This window comes from Gymnoscopelus braueri (genome assembly GCF_963280865.1).
Source record: "Gymnoscopelus braueri genome assembly, chromosome: 4".
NCBI classification, from domain to species: Eukaryota; Metazoa; Chordata; class Actinopteri; order Myctophiformes; family Myctophidae; genus Gymnoscopelus; species Gymnoscopelus braueri.
The window spans coordinates 47,238,858-47,254,019 of record NC_137605.1 but is presented as its reverse complement, the minus strand read 5'-3'; the positions used below and the strand labels follow the sequence as shown (position 1 = coordinate 47,254,019).

At 39.6% G+C, this 15,162-nt stretch overlaps 1 protein-coding gene across 1 annotated transcript in view; it reads left to right on the top strand.

Annotated features, from left to right (window-relative positions):
- Positions 1-225, top strand: part of pou3f2b (POU class 3 homeobox 2b) — a gene marked incomplete at both ends in the record, with an annotated part of 1,316 nt that extends 1,091 nt beyond the window's left edge. The window contains 1 exon segment of the mRNA XM_080426562.1: positions 1-225. This exon segment is cut by the window's left edge and continues 1,011 nt beyond it. Coding sequence (XP_080282688.1) covers positions 1-225 — 225 coding nt within the window.
- Between the last annotated feature and the right edge of the window lie 14,937 nt (positions 226-15,162).

The window sequence follows — 15,162 nt, the reverse complement described above, 5'->3', positions numbered from 1 at the left end:
GGGGCCCTGGAGACCCATTTTTTGAAGACTCCCAAACCAGCAGCGTTGGAAATTACTTCCCTGGCGGACAGTCTACAGCTGGAGAAGGAGGTGGTGCGGGTTTGGTTTTGTAACAGGAGACAGAAGGAGAAGCGAATGACACCGCCCGGCGGACCCCTCCCGGGGTCCGAGGATGTGTACGGGGACACGCCGCCGCACCACGGAGTCCAAACGCCGGTCCAATGAACAATAACAGACTTAACACAGTCAAATCTTGAGTGTTAATTTAACTCTGGGAGAGTATAAATGGAACCAAATGGACCCTAAGGGTCCATTTGGTTCCATTTATACTCTTTCAGAGTTACAAATGTGGATAAATTAACACTGAGGATTTTACTGTGTGCACTTCTGCGTTATTTGACATTTATTTTGTATTTATCCTCAACGTTTATATATAAATCACTGGACTATGAATGATATAGTGGGTGTTTTATGTATAATATAGGCTATAGATGGCAGTGAGTACTTATACTACGACATCTGGCATTGAATAATATTTCAAAGGTCGAATTTATAGCAAAGCCAGCCGAGGGAAAATATGTCATTTTCTCGTCCCAAGAGCTAAAAAGGAACGTACAATACAACAAGCAGCGTGTTCCTCGAGGATTATGATGCCTAGCACTGTGACTCGAGTCGACGCAGTTTCAAGGTGTAGCCCCTATTGTGTGTGCGTGGAAAAACACTTGACAAAAAAAAAGGGAATTCTGGTTTAAAAACTAACTTCGAGATTCTGAGCTGAATGGTTTATACACATTCAACGGTTTTTTATAATAGCCTATTGTATACAATACACCCCCCCCCACCCCACCGCGTGATTATTATTATCATTATTATGGTATTGATTTGTAGCTACGACAACAATAACAACAGTAGTAGTAGTAGTGTGTGCTGTGTGCGTCCAACAGGAGAGTCACCAGAGCTGCATTGGAGCGGACTATAAACACTATTAAACAACAGTTAAACTGAAACCCCAGCCAAGCAAAGCCGAGGTTTTTTGAGCTACGCCTGGGCGATGTGTGTGAGGGTTGAATCCACCTGTCACTCATGTCTATACAAACCCCCATGCAGCCTGCATTGGAAAGCAGTGTTGATGCACTGGTTATAGGATGATATAGGCTCTACTGCAGGCCATCCAATGGTTATTCATTCTTTCATTATAAATTGCAGTATTTAGTTATCAAAACAAACGCAGATTATTATTATTATAGGGTCTTATTATTATGATTATGATTATTATTATTATTATTATTATTATTATTATTATTATTATTATTATGTCGACTTGATGCAGCTTAAATGTTATACTCTTTAACCACTTAAACCCTAGTCTTAGTGAAACGGACCTGGGTTGCAACTGTTGGACCGCTTTTTTCCATGTCTACACACCAAATCTCTTCGCCAAAAATAGCAAGCTCACAAAAACACGTGTGAGCTTGTAGATCGGCTATTTTTTGGGGCCTAAAGCCTCCCCCTATTATTCTGGGGTTGAAGTGGTTAACTAATATTAGACTTGGCCTTTATGGGTCTATATTATTTTGGACGCACACACACACACACACACACATGCATCCCCCCGCATCGCATCGCCACTCGGCCAGCCAGGCAGCAGGGAGGGAGGTCAAGGAAAGGGCTTCGGTGTGGCGATGGATGGGGAAATCTGGCACTTTCCCCCCCTTTTTTTCTCCAGGACAGGGCCATAGAGGCCTATATACACACATGTCACCAACTCTCACACAAACATCGTGGTCCAACTTTTGTAAATATTGTATAACTTTAAGAGTCATGGCTGTTTTCCTTGTTTTGTTTTTTTTGTTTTCCACTGGGGCACTTTTTGATGTTTTCAAAACATTACAGGTTTTATTTTTTTTGTTTTATTTTTTTACCCGATTTTATTCAATAGCTTACTACCTATTTCTACGATATTTAATGTTTTATTTGTCGCTGAAAGTACCGCTTGTTTGCAGTGTTATATTTCTGTGTGGTTATTTCGGTTTGGATTTTAAAGGCCTTTCATCGATGTGGGAATCAAACTGAAATTGCTTTACCTTATAATAATGTATTGTCATTTGTCTCCCTCTGACTGGCATTATACATTTGTTGTCAATCAGAATATTAGCCCAGGCTTAAATGCTTTAAGAGCTGAATTCAAATCATTCGATGGTAGTTTTAAATGATTGTCCACAAACGAATTAATCAGATAAATTTAATCAGATACAGATTGATATGAAAGGAGAGCCATATTCTCGGTAATGTGACCTTCCAAACATTATAGCATATGATCAAAAATAACTGCTATTATTATGACCGAGTTGTTTATTATTATTATTATTATTATTATTATTATTATTATTATTATTTGTTTGTGATCCTTGCCATGCATTTCAGCCATTTTATTTTTAATTAATCTTGGTCTGTAATTGCTTTATTGGGGAATTGTTCATAGATTTTTATTATAATTTTGTTTTTTGTTTTTTTGTTAATGAAAGTGTAATTTATTCTATGATGACTTTTATAGATGACACAAAGTACGATATATATAGATTGCATCGAGAAGGCGTGTGTGTGTGTGTGTGTGTGTGGGATATTGGGATGGAGAGACATATTTTTTATTTCAGCGGGATTGCCATAGCCTGTATACCTTCACAGCTAAATGTATATACATCTTTTTTTTCCCCACTTCCTGATAACCAGCTTGTTCTTATATAGCTTTGTTTTTGTTTTAATGCCAGTGGTTCTCAACCAGTGGTCCGGGGACCACCAGTGGTCCTTGAGGGGGTTCCAGGTGGTCCCCAGCTAAATGATGGAGAGTTGGTAACCAAATGGACCCTTATTAGATATTTAACTCTTGAGAGCGTAAAATGAAACCAAATGGACCCTTACGGGTCCATTTGGTTTCATTTTACGCTCTCAAGAGTTAAATTATTGATAAACATTGCATTACTTAATTAAAGAATTGTTATTTTGATCTATTCATCTCTCCTATGGTACCAACATCAATACAGCATGGAGTTTTGGACAAAATCTCATCCAACAACATGCAACAAAATATTCTAAGTCTTGGTTCTCAGAGTCTAAATCTCATGAAACGGTAGTTCCGGGGCTCAAATGCCGAATAAATAATAGATCTTGATACAAAAATGGTTGAAAACCACTGTTTTATGCCAATTGACATCCAGGGACGCGACACTATATCTTCTCGGTTGGGGAGAAGCTTTCCTATAGTAGTATTTTATTCGATAATACGTAAAAAAAAAAAAAGAGAGAGAAGCCGACACGATGACACGGAATATTCCCTCCTCAGACACACAGTCAAATCTAAGAGAGTATAAATGGAACCAAATGGACCCATAAGGGTCCATTTGGTCCCTTTTATACTCTCTCAGAGTTACAAATGGTACTGTGCAGCTTTTGTAAATTGGTCAAATTTAAAAATGGCTGGAATTCAACTTGTGAGATGTAAACCTATAGCATTTCAATGCTGTACCCCCCCCCCCCACCCCCCTGTATCTTGGTTTTGTTTTTGTTTTTTTCCTTTGTTAATTCATGAGTTTGTTTTGGTTCTATAGGCTATGTCACATTCACTGGATGAACTTGGGGTTAGTATAGATAAAGCGCGCAGAGGTGATAGGAATAGGCCTTATTATGTTTAAGGGCATTTCATCACTTGGACACATGAACAAAAATGACTTGCACATTTTTAAATAATGGGGTTGATATTAAAAAAAGCTTTTTTTCAATGTCGAGGCTATTACGTATTTTATTCAGCAAAACCAAAAAAAAATCTTATTATACCTAAAAGATCTGTTTTCTTGATGAAATGGGTGGTGTAAATGTAAAATGGCTGAGTCTGAGCTCATGGCTGAGGAATTAAAAGATATAAAGGGCTATAGGGGCCTTTATCCTTTGGAGTGCGACATTTTGAGAGAAAATAGGTTCCACATAGTTAGAGTTTATTCTCTGCTCGTTGCCAACAACAATAATCATGTTTAGTGTTGTTGTCAAATGCACCAATGACCTGTTTCCCCCAGCGCAGGGGGGAGAGAGAGAGAGAGAGAGAGAGAGAGAGAGAGAGAGAGAGAGAGAGAGAGAGAGAGAGAGAGAGAGAGAGAGAGTCAGAGAGAGAGAGCACTTTTATGGCTCACGACGTCGAAAGACAACAACAGCTTGCAGTATTTTGTCAATTCTTGTCCATTACCCGGGTCACTGGGATGGAGCTCTTAAACCCAGCTCAAGCCTCAGTTATACTGTGTGCCTGTGTTGTGCTCAGTAAATAGCAGATCTACAAGCTTGCAATGCCTCACGAATGTGAGGCATTGTGAGCTTGTAGATCTGCCATTTACAGGCAACACCAGTGTGCAACTAAGTATAAATGTGTGATACATTTTTGGGCCCAAGTATAACTGGGATGAACTGATGGATTGAAGGATTGAAGGATCGATTGATTGATTGATTGATTGATTGATTGATTGAATACTTTATTAGACAGACATGTAAACAGCATTTGAGCTAAAAGAATAACACAAAAAAGTCCTGCATGGGGACTTGTTTCCATTGTGGTCCTATATTCAATTAATCAACATAGCATAAAAAATAACGCCAAAATACAATAGAAAAGGGGAAATAGGAGGATATTGTTGATCCTTTTTATTTGGTTATCACACAATTATATTTGTTCGCATCCCCCAAAACGCAAACCAGTTAAACAATTGAAAGATTCGACAGTAGTATAGCACCTCTTATTTCATTCTCGTTTTGTTAGCCTATTTGTGAAATTGTGAGAAGGTGTAAAACACAGAAATCATGGGTAAAACGGGGAGGATTTTCTGTAAACATCCACCACAAACAGGAAAGAGCATATAAATATGTGATGCTTTATTATATCATATAACACTGACTGCCAGAATTGTCTCTCAGCCCAATGGTTTGTCGGCATTGTGGTTGGATTATTTTATTTTTTCCTGTCAGTGTGAAATGCTTCAAATGTGTGGCCCTAAAGTGTTGTAATAATACGTGTATTATCGGACACATCTCTTATCTATATTTCTATCGACACCCTGCCATCAACGCCCCCAACCGTTGTCAATTTGATCATGTTTCGGTGGAGGGTGTGAAATGATATTGATGAGCTGAAAGTGATATTATGTACGGCCAAGGAGCGCCTCTGTAGTCTGAACAGGGAAAGGGGAAACCCTTTTATTGTGCCATTGAAGCTCGGCCCCGATCCAAAATAGCAGACCTACAAGCTCACAACTCGTCGCATTGGCGACGTGAGCTTTGTAGGTCTGCTATTTTAGACGAGCGACACCGTGGTGCGAGGGAATATAAATGAGGCTCGACATTGATAGGCCGGTAACAGGATAGGTGGGCACAAGGGATATCTGGGCACCTCGATGTCAAATTGGCTATTTTGTCCAAAATGTTAAAACATGTTTTAAAAAAATGGTCCTAAGTAATGTAAAGTAGGCCTATACATGATTAGAACATGCTTAAACATTCGACAATTGAGGTCTAATATTGCTACAAATAGCTACAAAACCAGTAGCCTATATTCAGTCATTTTGGGCCATAAACAAGAAGTTTAAGGATACAATTAAGTCTGATAATGATATATCGTGCATGTTCACATCATGTATACTTTATATAAGTTATTTTCTAATATTTTGGACAAAAAAGCCAATTTTACATCAATCAGGTGCCCAGATGTCCCTAGTGCCCACCTATCCTGCTGTATCCCCTTTGAACAGGGAAGGGGAGACCCAGTCTATTGTGCCATTTGAAAGCCCGATCCATAATAGCAGACCTACAAGCTCACAACTCGTTGTGAGCTGGTAGGTCTGCAATTATGGATGCGTGACACCGTGGTGCGACGGAATATAAATGAGGCTCGACATTGATAGGCCTGCCACAGAGAAAAGTCGTTCCCTGGTTGGTTTCAGAATGCATGGCCCTCCATGGTCTCTCTCTGGCAGTGGTGGAAAAAGTACTTGCATTTTTTACTTAAGTAAAAGTATCAATACTCAAAAGTAGAAATACTCTGTTACAAGTAAAAGTCAGGAATTCAAAATTTACTTGAGTAAAAGGACAAAAGTATTGGTATCAAAATGTACTTAAGCACCAAAAGTAGTCTACTCATTATGCAGAATGTTTTCAAATGTATAAAAATCATTTTAAAATAGCAGATCTACAACTACAAGCTCACAATGTTGCATTGTGATGCATTGTGAGCTTGTAGATTGGCTATTTTCAAATGGCCGAAATGTATATAGGGCTAAAGTGGGTAATGTGTGTTTTGTAATAATAATCAAAATCTACAAAGTAACTAGTAACTAAAGTTTTCAAATAATTGTAATGGAGTAAAATAATAATATTTGCCTCTGAGAGTGGACAAGAAGTAAATTTACTGAAATTCGGAAATACTCCAGTAAATTAAAAATACCTCAAAATTGTACCAAGTACTTGAGTAAATGTACTTAGTTACTTTACACCACTGCTCTCTGGAGTGAATTCACGCCAGCTGATGAATTTTTGACATGAACCCCGAAAGCAATAGGCTAATTTGTCCACACCTTTCCAAATAATAGCCTCTTTGCTTTCTGTATTATTTTCATTGCACTAGGGCCTATTAGGCCTATTCATAATCGCCAGTATAGAACCACAACAAGAGTAGCCTCTATATGCGTACTGTAGATCACACAGGTTTTATATTGCTGTCAGGATTATAATTGCATATCAATTTATCATGGGGGTGCTGGGGTTGTTTAATACAGTGGTTCACAACCTGTGGGTCGGGACACCCAGGGGGGTCCCTCCCTACATGTTTTTTTTGTTTTTCTTTTTTTTTTGGGGGGGGGGGGTCTGAAAAGGTTGAGAACCACTAGAATAGGCTACCCTGCCTCTCCCATGCATCCTCCGAGAAGAATTTGGAACATTACATGATTTAATCAAAAAAGTAGGGATACCCTCTTGTGCCCTTCATTCGCTCACTAAGCAGATGCAATTAATACACGTTAATTACACCTTTCCTTTTTATTTGGATGAATTGACATTAAAACCAATTCGACTCAGAGGAAACGCTGTTGTGTTGTGGGCCGAGTTCGGTGGTGGTTGGTGGGTCGCTGGTGCTCTAGCGCCATCTAGCGAGACCATGATTGATCAGTCCAGGAGTGCTGTGACTGGCTTCTTTGGACGCATGCATCACAACGTGGTAGGCCTACTTCTCCTGCCTCACTAAGCCACTCAGTCTGGTTTTGGTGGATTTGAAAAAAACTTGCATTGGGTTGTCTAAAGGGGTCCTTGGGGGGGGGGGGGGGGGGGGGGTCCCCAACAAAAGTAGTTAATGTAGCATCACAATCGTTTTAACTCCTTTAACCATTTCTAGGTTGGCAATTCAAAAATAGCAGATCTACAAGCTCACAGTGTGTCACTTTGTGCCGCGCTGCGAGCTTGTACATCTGCTATTTAAAATATATATATTTAAAATATTTTAAAAATATTTTAAAAAATTGAATTATTTTAACACAAATCCTCTCATCTGGTCCCTGGCACAAAACATTTTCAGATAGGGGTCCTTGGCACGGAAAAGTTTGAGTACTGGTCTAAAGGATAGGTAACCCACATTTATCGTTAAACCTTTTAAGACCTATAATCTTTTTCAATACTAGGCCATACACTCTACTAATATATAGGCACTGTGTCTGTGACATCATGTCCTGATGGTAACCGACTGGACCTTTGACAACAACTGAGATATCATTTATCACTGAAACTCTACAACTGGAAGCTGAGTCTAATCACATACAGTATGCCATAGATATAGGCTGTCCATATAGGCCTATATCCTCAAAGACTTGCAGTGGAAAGTGTAGCTAAGTACATTTACAACAATACTTGGGTACAATTTTGAGGTACAAAGCCTACTTTACTTGAGTATTTCCATTTTTTTCATATTTAAACTTCTACTCCACATCTAACTATCTCACAGGCAAATATATGCTTTTTACTCCACTGCAATTATTTGACAGCTTTAGTTAGGCTAGTTGCTTTGCAGATTTTAATTATATTTAGATTATTACAAAAATCAACCACAGCTATTCAAAAATAGTCGATCTACAAGCTCACAATGTGCAGCATCGCAACGCGTAAGATCAGGTATTGTTTTAGAAAAAGTTGGACAAATATTGACAATGTTTTGTGCTTTTACTTTGGTAGGCTTCTTTTTAAGTATATTTTGATGCCAATACTTTTGTAGCCTACTTTTACAATTTTGAATACAGAGCGATTTACAGTAAGCAAGGAAAACTCAAGGTAGTACATCCAATGCATATATACAGTGTAGTGCCTCAGTAATCTAGGATCATAGGTAAACCAAGAACCTATCATCAGTTTTAACATTATAAGTATTTGAATATATGTACGAGTATTTCTACATTATGGTATTGCTAGTTTTAGCAATAAATATATATATTTAAAAAATATATCTGAGTAGCTTCTTCTTCCGCCACTGAAGATTTGTGGTGGCTGTAGAAAGTCATCTGTTCAAGCTCAAGAGACAGCAGGGTGTGACGTCACGTTCTGTCAGCAGTCAGCACAGGCTTGGAACATCACAGAGTTGGCGCGGGATCTCGGTGTCAAACCAGAGCCTTTGAAGTGTCTTTTACAGTCTGTCTGAGAGGATATCAGGTGAGCTCACAATCAGATTATCTTCTCTTCTCCCCCAGCCATCCCCCCATTTCCCTATCCAGCCCACTTAAAATTAATTAGACATAAGGTGATTCAGCGAGTTGGACCTTGAGAATAAAAGTAGATCTGTAAAAATCCCTGCGAGGCAGTTGGTTCTCAAAGTGGGGTACGCAGCAAAATGAGGAACATTCGACCCTATAGGCTTAAAGCTATGTAACTTTTAAATACATACAATAAAAATGTGTCCAATGTGTATGGTAGAGTATGTTAATACAATATAACTTACAATTGGGGTGGTTGGTTTTATCTCCCTGCTCTTCTATTGAGACATTTAGATCATGTCAAAGGTCATGTCTCACCTAGACACAGGATTTGACACAAATTTTGACCTGAAGGTTATGATTCAATTTATCCCCTGAGCAAGCAGGCAGGCTCTATTAGCTCAATGGTAAACATGTCAGCACTTTCGCAGGAAACCTGGTTCAAATCCGGGGTAGCAGAGGAAAGTTACATAGTGCGGCTTTAAGCGATTCGAAAATAGACGATCTACAAGCTCAAAAGCTTGTAAAACATTTTGATAAATCTTGAGAAAAAATAAATAAAGAATAATTTTGAGAATATGAAATGAGAAATATTCTCTGGGCACAAAATATCTATCTGGGTCCATGGCCAATTCTGGGGTCATTGTCATGAAAATGTTAAAGAACCACTGCTGTAAGGGTATAGCAACAGTGTTTGTCCATGTAGGCTATATTGTTAATAATCCCTGCAATAACCAACACATTCAGGGTAAAAAATGTATCCCTAGATTTCCTGGCATGATTAAAGGAGATAAGTGATATTTATCTGTCAAAATAAGTAACCAGTAATATAGGGTCTTTCCATCTCAGAACATACGTTTTCAGGTCAGGATATCAATTTCATCCAATCAGGTGAGAGAATTCTTACAGGATACAGAATAAACAAGTGACTTTGGAGTTGATGAACAAGTAAAGTATAAGTGATGAACAAATACTGTAAGTAAAAATGAGCAGATTACATTTCAAATGGAACTTCTATTTTTGGCTAATGTTCCCCCCAGAATATATATGCTGGGGACTGGGTTTAAGTGGTTAAAGCAACAAGAGAGCTCCGACATTGACTGTGGCATATCAGAATTGCCCTTATGATATTGTAGGCCTATTTGTGGCTATCAGTTTTCAAACTTTCCCTATATTTGACAGTCAAATTACGTTAATGCACAACAAACCTATAGCCCAGGACCCTGTCTGTATTAAAACACTGAAAATGGGTGTTATGTTGTGCGTTTATAGGATATATTGCATGTGTGGCATGACTAATTAAAGTTATTGTTCATAGAGCTCAAATTGTTCAATAATCTCTCTCTCAGTCTCTCTCACACACACACACACACACACACACACACACACACACACACACACACACACACACACACACACACACACACACACACACACACACACACACACACACACACACACACACACACACACACACACACACACACACACACACACACACACAGGCTACACCCCCCCCCTCCCCCTTATTCTTTCTCTTGTGGAGGGATAACAGAGATACAGGCTCACAAGCTGAACATAATTCCACAGTTTGACATTGTTGTTCTTCAATCTCACTCAGACGCATCACAGCTAATTACACCATGCGCACTTAAGTACACAAATGCCTGTGTGCGTTCATTTGTAAACGAGTTATTGTTTAATTATAACTTTGCGTGAACTTTGCTGATCGGTGGGGCGAATCGTGTCTCCCCTTCAGCGCATAATTATTCAGGCTAATTGCTCGGCCTGTTTGTGAAACATGCTCATCCCTCAGCAAGGCCATATATATGACTTCTTCTCCTGTAGATTATGTTTTCTAGCAACCCCATCAGTGGTGAAAGAAGTACTCTGATTTTTTTTACTTAAGTAAAAGTGGCAAAACCACAAAGATATATTCCTAGCTGTTACAAGTAAAAGTACTAAAACATTTTCAAAATATTTCACTTAAAAATAAATAGCTGATCTACAGCGATGCTACAGTATATGTTGTGAGCTTGTAGATCAGAAGTTTTCAAATAACCTAAATAGGGCATACATGGTTTTGTATTAATAATCTAAATCTGCAGTAACTAGTAACTAATGCTTAACTAATGCAATAATAATTGTAGTGGATAGATTTGGCAATTCTTTTTGACAATGTAGATGATGGTCAACAATAGCAGCAACAACTTGTGACATGAAGAGTGCAAGTCGTGATTCTATTTCCTGTATTTTCTGTGAAGTTGCAAGGGTTAGCTATTTAAGAACATCTGAATATAATGGTACAGTTTACCAAACGAATATTTTCAATGGCTTTTCAGTGTAGGCTATAGTAATCTAAGGAAAAGTACCTGTTGTATTTCATTTATTTGTTACGTAAAATTCTCATGCACTTAAGATATTGTCCGTGTTCATGAAATAGTCATAAAGAATACCCATATCCTACACATTTCAACGGAACAACTAGGTCATATAAAGTAGATCATTTTCAGGTTATCTTTGCAGTTAGATAAAGATGAGTGACAGGCAACATTATGGGGCAATACAAAGATAGATGATAGGTGAGCAAAAGTATTTATTCATAATACATGTGGTTTCTTTACAGACCATCATGATGTCCACCGTCATTTGGCCTTATCCTCAAATTCCAATTCAAAGCAAACTAAACGGAAATCTTACTATCATTGAGTTGAACATAATTACTGTTACCTCAAAAACTGCCTAGACTGCTCTTGGACTACAGTACCGGGATGGCTTTGGGACACCCATGCCTGACAGTTTTATATAGCTCAAAAAAGCTTTAGATGAACCGCTGAGAGGAGTGACAAGGCTGTCTCCATTATTAGACTCCAAGCCGAGAAACCAGAGAAGGAATACCAAGCCACATAATGATGGGTATCACGGTGAGTCCTCTCTTCGGCAGATCTGAGACCTGTCTAGTCCCAGTCTAGAGGGGAACTTGGTGGAGACAGACCACAGTGTGCTCTGCAGGCATGTGTCTCAGCAGAGAGAGGACTATTACCACACCACCAAGGTGCTGAGATGTTTGTCGAGGTATGTTCATGTGTCAGTCATGTGTGGTTTTTTTTTTAGATAGTGTAAGAGGAATAGGATATGTGAAGAAAGGGAAAAAAGTAGGTACGGAAGAAAGAAAGAAAGAAAGAAAGAAAGAAAGAAAGAAAGAAAGAAAGAAAGAACAAATCTTCCTAGTTTACATTATAATATTGGATGTATTATTCCAAAGCAATATTTCCATCCATATATTCCCTCTGCAGATTTATCAGGCTTTGTCTCGAAGCCCTTGAAAGACAAATAAATGGCTGAACTAATTGCTGTGGATCCCCTCAGGATGCGTCAGCCTCATACAGGAGCATGACAGCAAGAAATCAAGCCGCCGTGTAGGAAGGAAAGCATCCATGAATCACGTTTGCAACAGTGGTACCAACATAGCAGCAGTGGTTATGTTGGTGGCTGGCTGAGGAGTAATCATTGGGGAGGCAGTCCAAATTAATACTTCAGCAGAGGCCGCCTCGTTCTCCTTCATTAGGGCACATTACAGGGCCACAATATACATCATTAAACCGGGCATAAACAATTCATTAAAATGCTGTTAAAAAGACAAGCTAGTGTCACTTCTCCCCGTGGTATTAATAGGCTGCAAAATGGCATGAGGTTAAAGCAAAAGGGATAATTCCACTACCGCTATCCAGTCAGTCAACCTGACTAATGCCTAATTTATGGACCGAAAATACCCGATCTACAAGCTCCCGACACGCCGCAGCCTCGATGTTATGAGCTTCTAGATCGTCTGTTTCCAGCGCATGACACTATCATATGATGGAGCATAAATCGGGCTTAATGGCTTCGCTGCTTGTTCTTCGTGACATGGCCCTGGGCTTCTTGGAGAGATTATATGGAACCATACATGATACAGTAGCATATCTCGCATCCACCAGACCCTAAGCCTTCGCCGGGCCCTTACATCAAACACATGTTGCAGAGTTTGTGAGTGTGAAAATGGTGAGAGATAACGTCCTTGTCGTTGCACTATAGCGACCCCTATTGGTTAGTCGGGGTCCCTGTTCAGTGAGGTGGGGGTCTGCGGCTTTAATGGCCTTTTGACCCGCCTGCGACAAGACTTTTTTCTACACCACACGTGTAAAACATGAGGAGCGCGATACTGACATGATACAGACCATGATACTGACCATGATACTGACATGATACTGACCATGATACTGACCATGATACTGACATGATACTGACCATGATACTGACCATGATACAGACCATGATACAGACCATGATACAGACCATGATACTGACATGATACAGACAATGATACAGACAATGATACTGACCATGATACTGACATGATACTGACCATGATACTGACATGATACAGACAATGATACAGACAATGATACTGACCATGATACTGACATGATACTGACCATGATACTGACCATGATACTGACCATGATACTGACCATGATAGAGACCATGATACTGACATGATACTGACCATGATACTGACCATGATACTGACATGATACAGACCATGATACAGACCATGATACTGACCATGATACAGACCATGATACTGACCATGATACTGACCATGATACTGACCATGATACAGACCATGATACTGACCATGATACAGACCATGATACTGACCATGATACTGACATGATACTGACCATGATACTGACCATGATACTGACATGATACAGACAATGATACTGACATGATACTGACCATGATACTGACCATGATACTGACATGATACTGACCATGATACTGACCATGATACTGACCATGATAGAGACCATGATACTGACATGATACTGACCATGATACTGACATGATACAGACCATGATACTGACATGATACAGACCATGATACTGACCATGATACTGACATGATACTGACCATGATACTGACCATGATACTGACATGATACTGACCATGATACTGACCATGATACTGACCATGATACTGACATGATACTGACCATGATACTGACATGATACAGACAATGATACAGACAATGATACTGACCATGATACTGACATGATACTGACCATGATACTGACCATGATACTGACATGATACTGACCATGATACTGACCATGATACTGACCATGATACTGACATGATACTGACATGATACTGACATGACACGGACCATGATACTGACATGATACTGACCATGATACTGACATGATACTGACATGATACTGACATGACACTGACCATGATACTGACATGATACTGACATGACACTCAAGAACTGTCTTATCAATCAGCAATCGATAAGGCACATAGGAGTCGAGACAATATTCTAGGTGGAGGTGGTTATGCTTTATGTACATGATATCATGGTCAGAAGTACATTAACACTCATGTCAGTGGTACGGTAGTTGCCTCGAGCACAAGGCAGAGATCATAGTTATACTGTAGCAGCCTGAAGGACAAACTGAACCATAACAAGATAGGCTGTACCAAAACAATAGCTATTAGGCCTAGTGGAGACATCTAGGCTCTTACAAGCTGACAAATATCATAATGTATTGTAGAAGTATTATAAGGGATGGTATAATATAAAGTTTAGATATAAGCAGTCATGTAACTTCTTCCTCAACACTGACCATGATCAGTATCTGGGGTGGCAGTGGCTCAGGGGTACTCACTCACTCACTCTCACACACACACACACACACACACACACACACACACACACACACACACACACACACACACACACACACACACACACACACACACACACACACACACACACACACACACACACACACACACACACACACACACACACACACACACACACACACACACACACACACACACACACACACACACACACACACACTTGAATGGCGTGGTTGTGACGTCACATGTGTATAGTTCATTACGTTGATTGAAAGCAGCAGACTGGGATAAATTCACTGCTGGTTGATTGATACGGAAACTGTGTGTGTGCGTGCGTGCGTGTCTGAAGCCAGGAGATTCAAATGGCGCGGGCCGGGGTGGGGGTGGCTGGGACATACAATTAGGTTTAATTTTTTTTACTACTGTGGTAAGGGTGTGTCCTCTTTGGGAACAACTAAAGTGTTTACTGACATTCAACTGACATTCATGCTCTTCGTATAATATAATAAACGTCATACTGATCGTGATATTGACATAATACTGCCATGATACTGACCATGATACTTACCATGATGCTGACTATGGTGCGGACTATGGTGAATGGTGCCGACTATGGCGTTGACTATGGTGCTGACTGGTTAATGACTGTGGTGCACTGGTGCTGACAATGGTGCTGACTATGGTTAATGATAAGCACCAGCACCC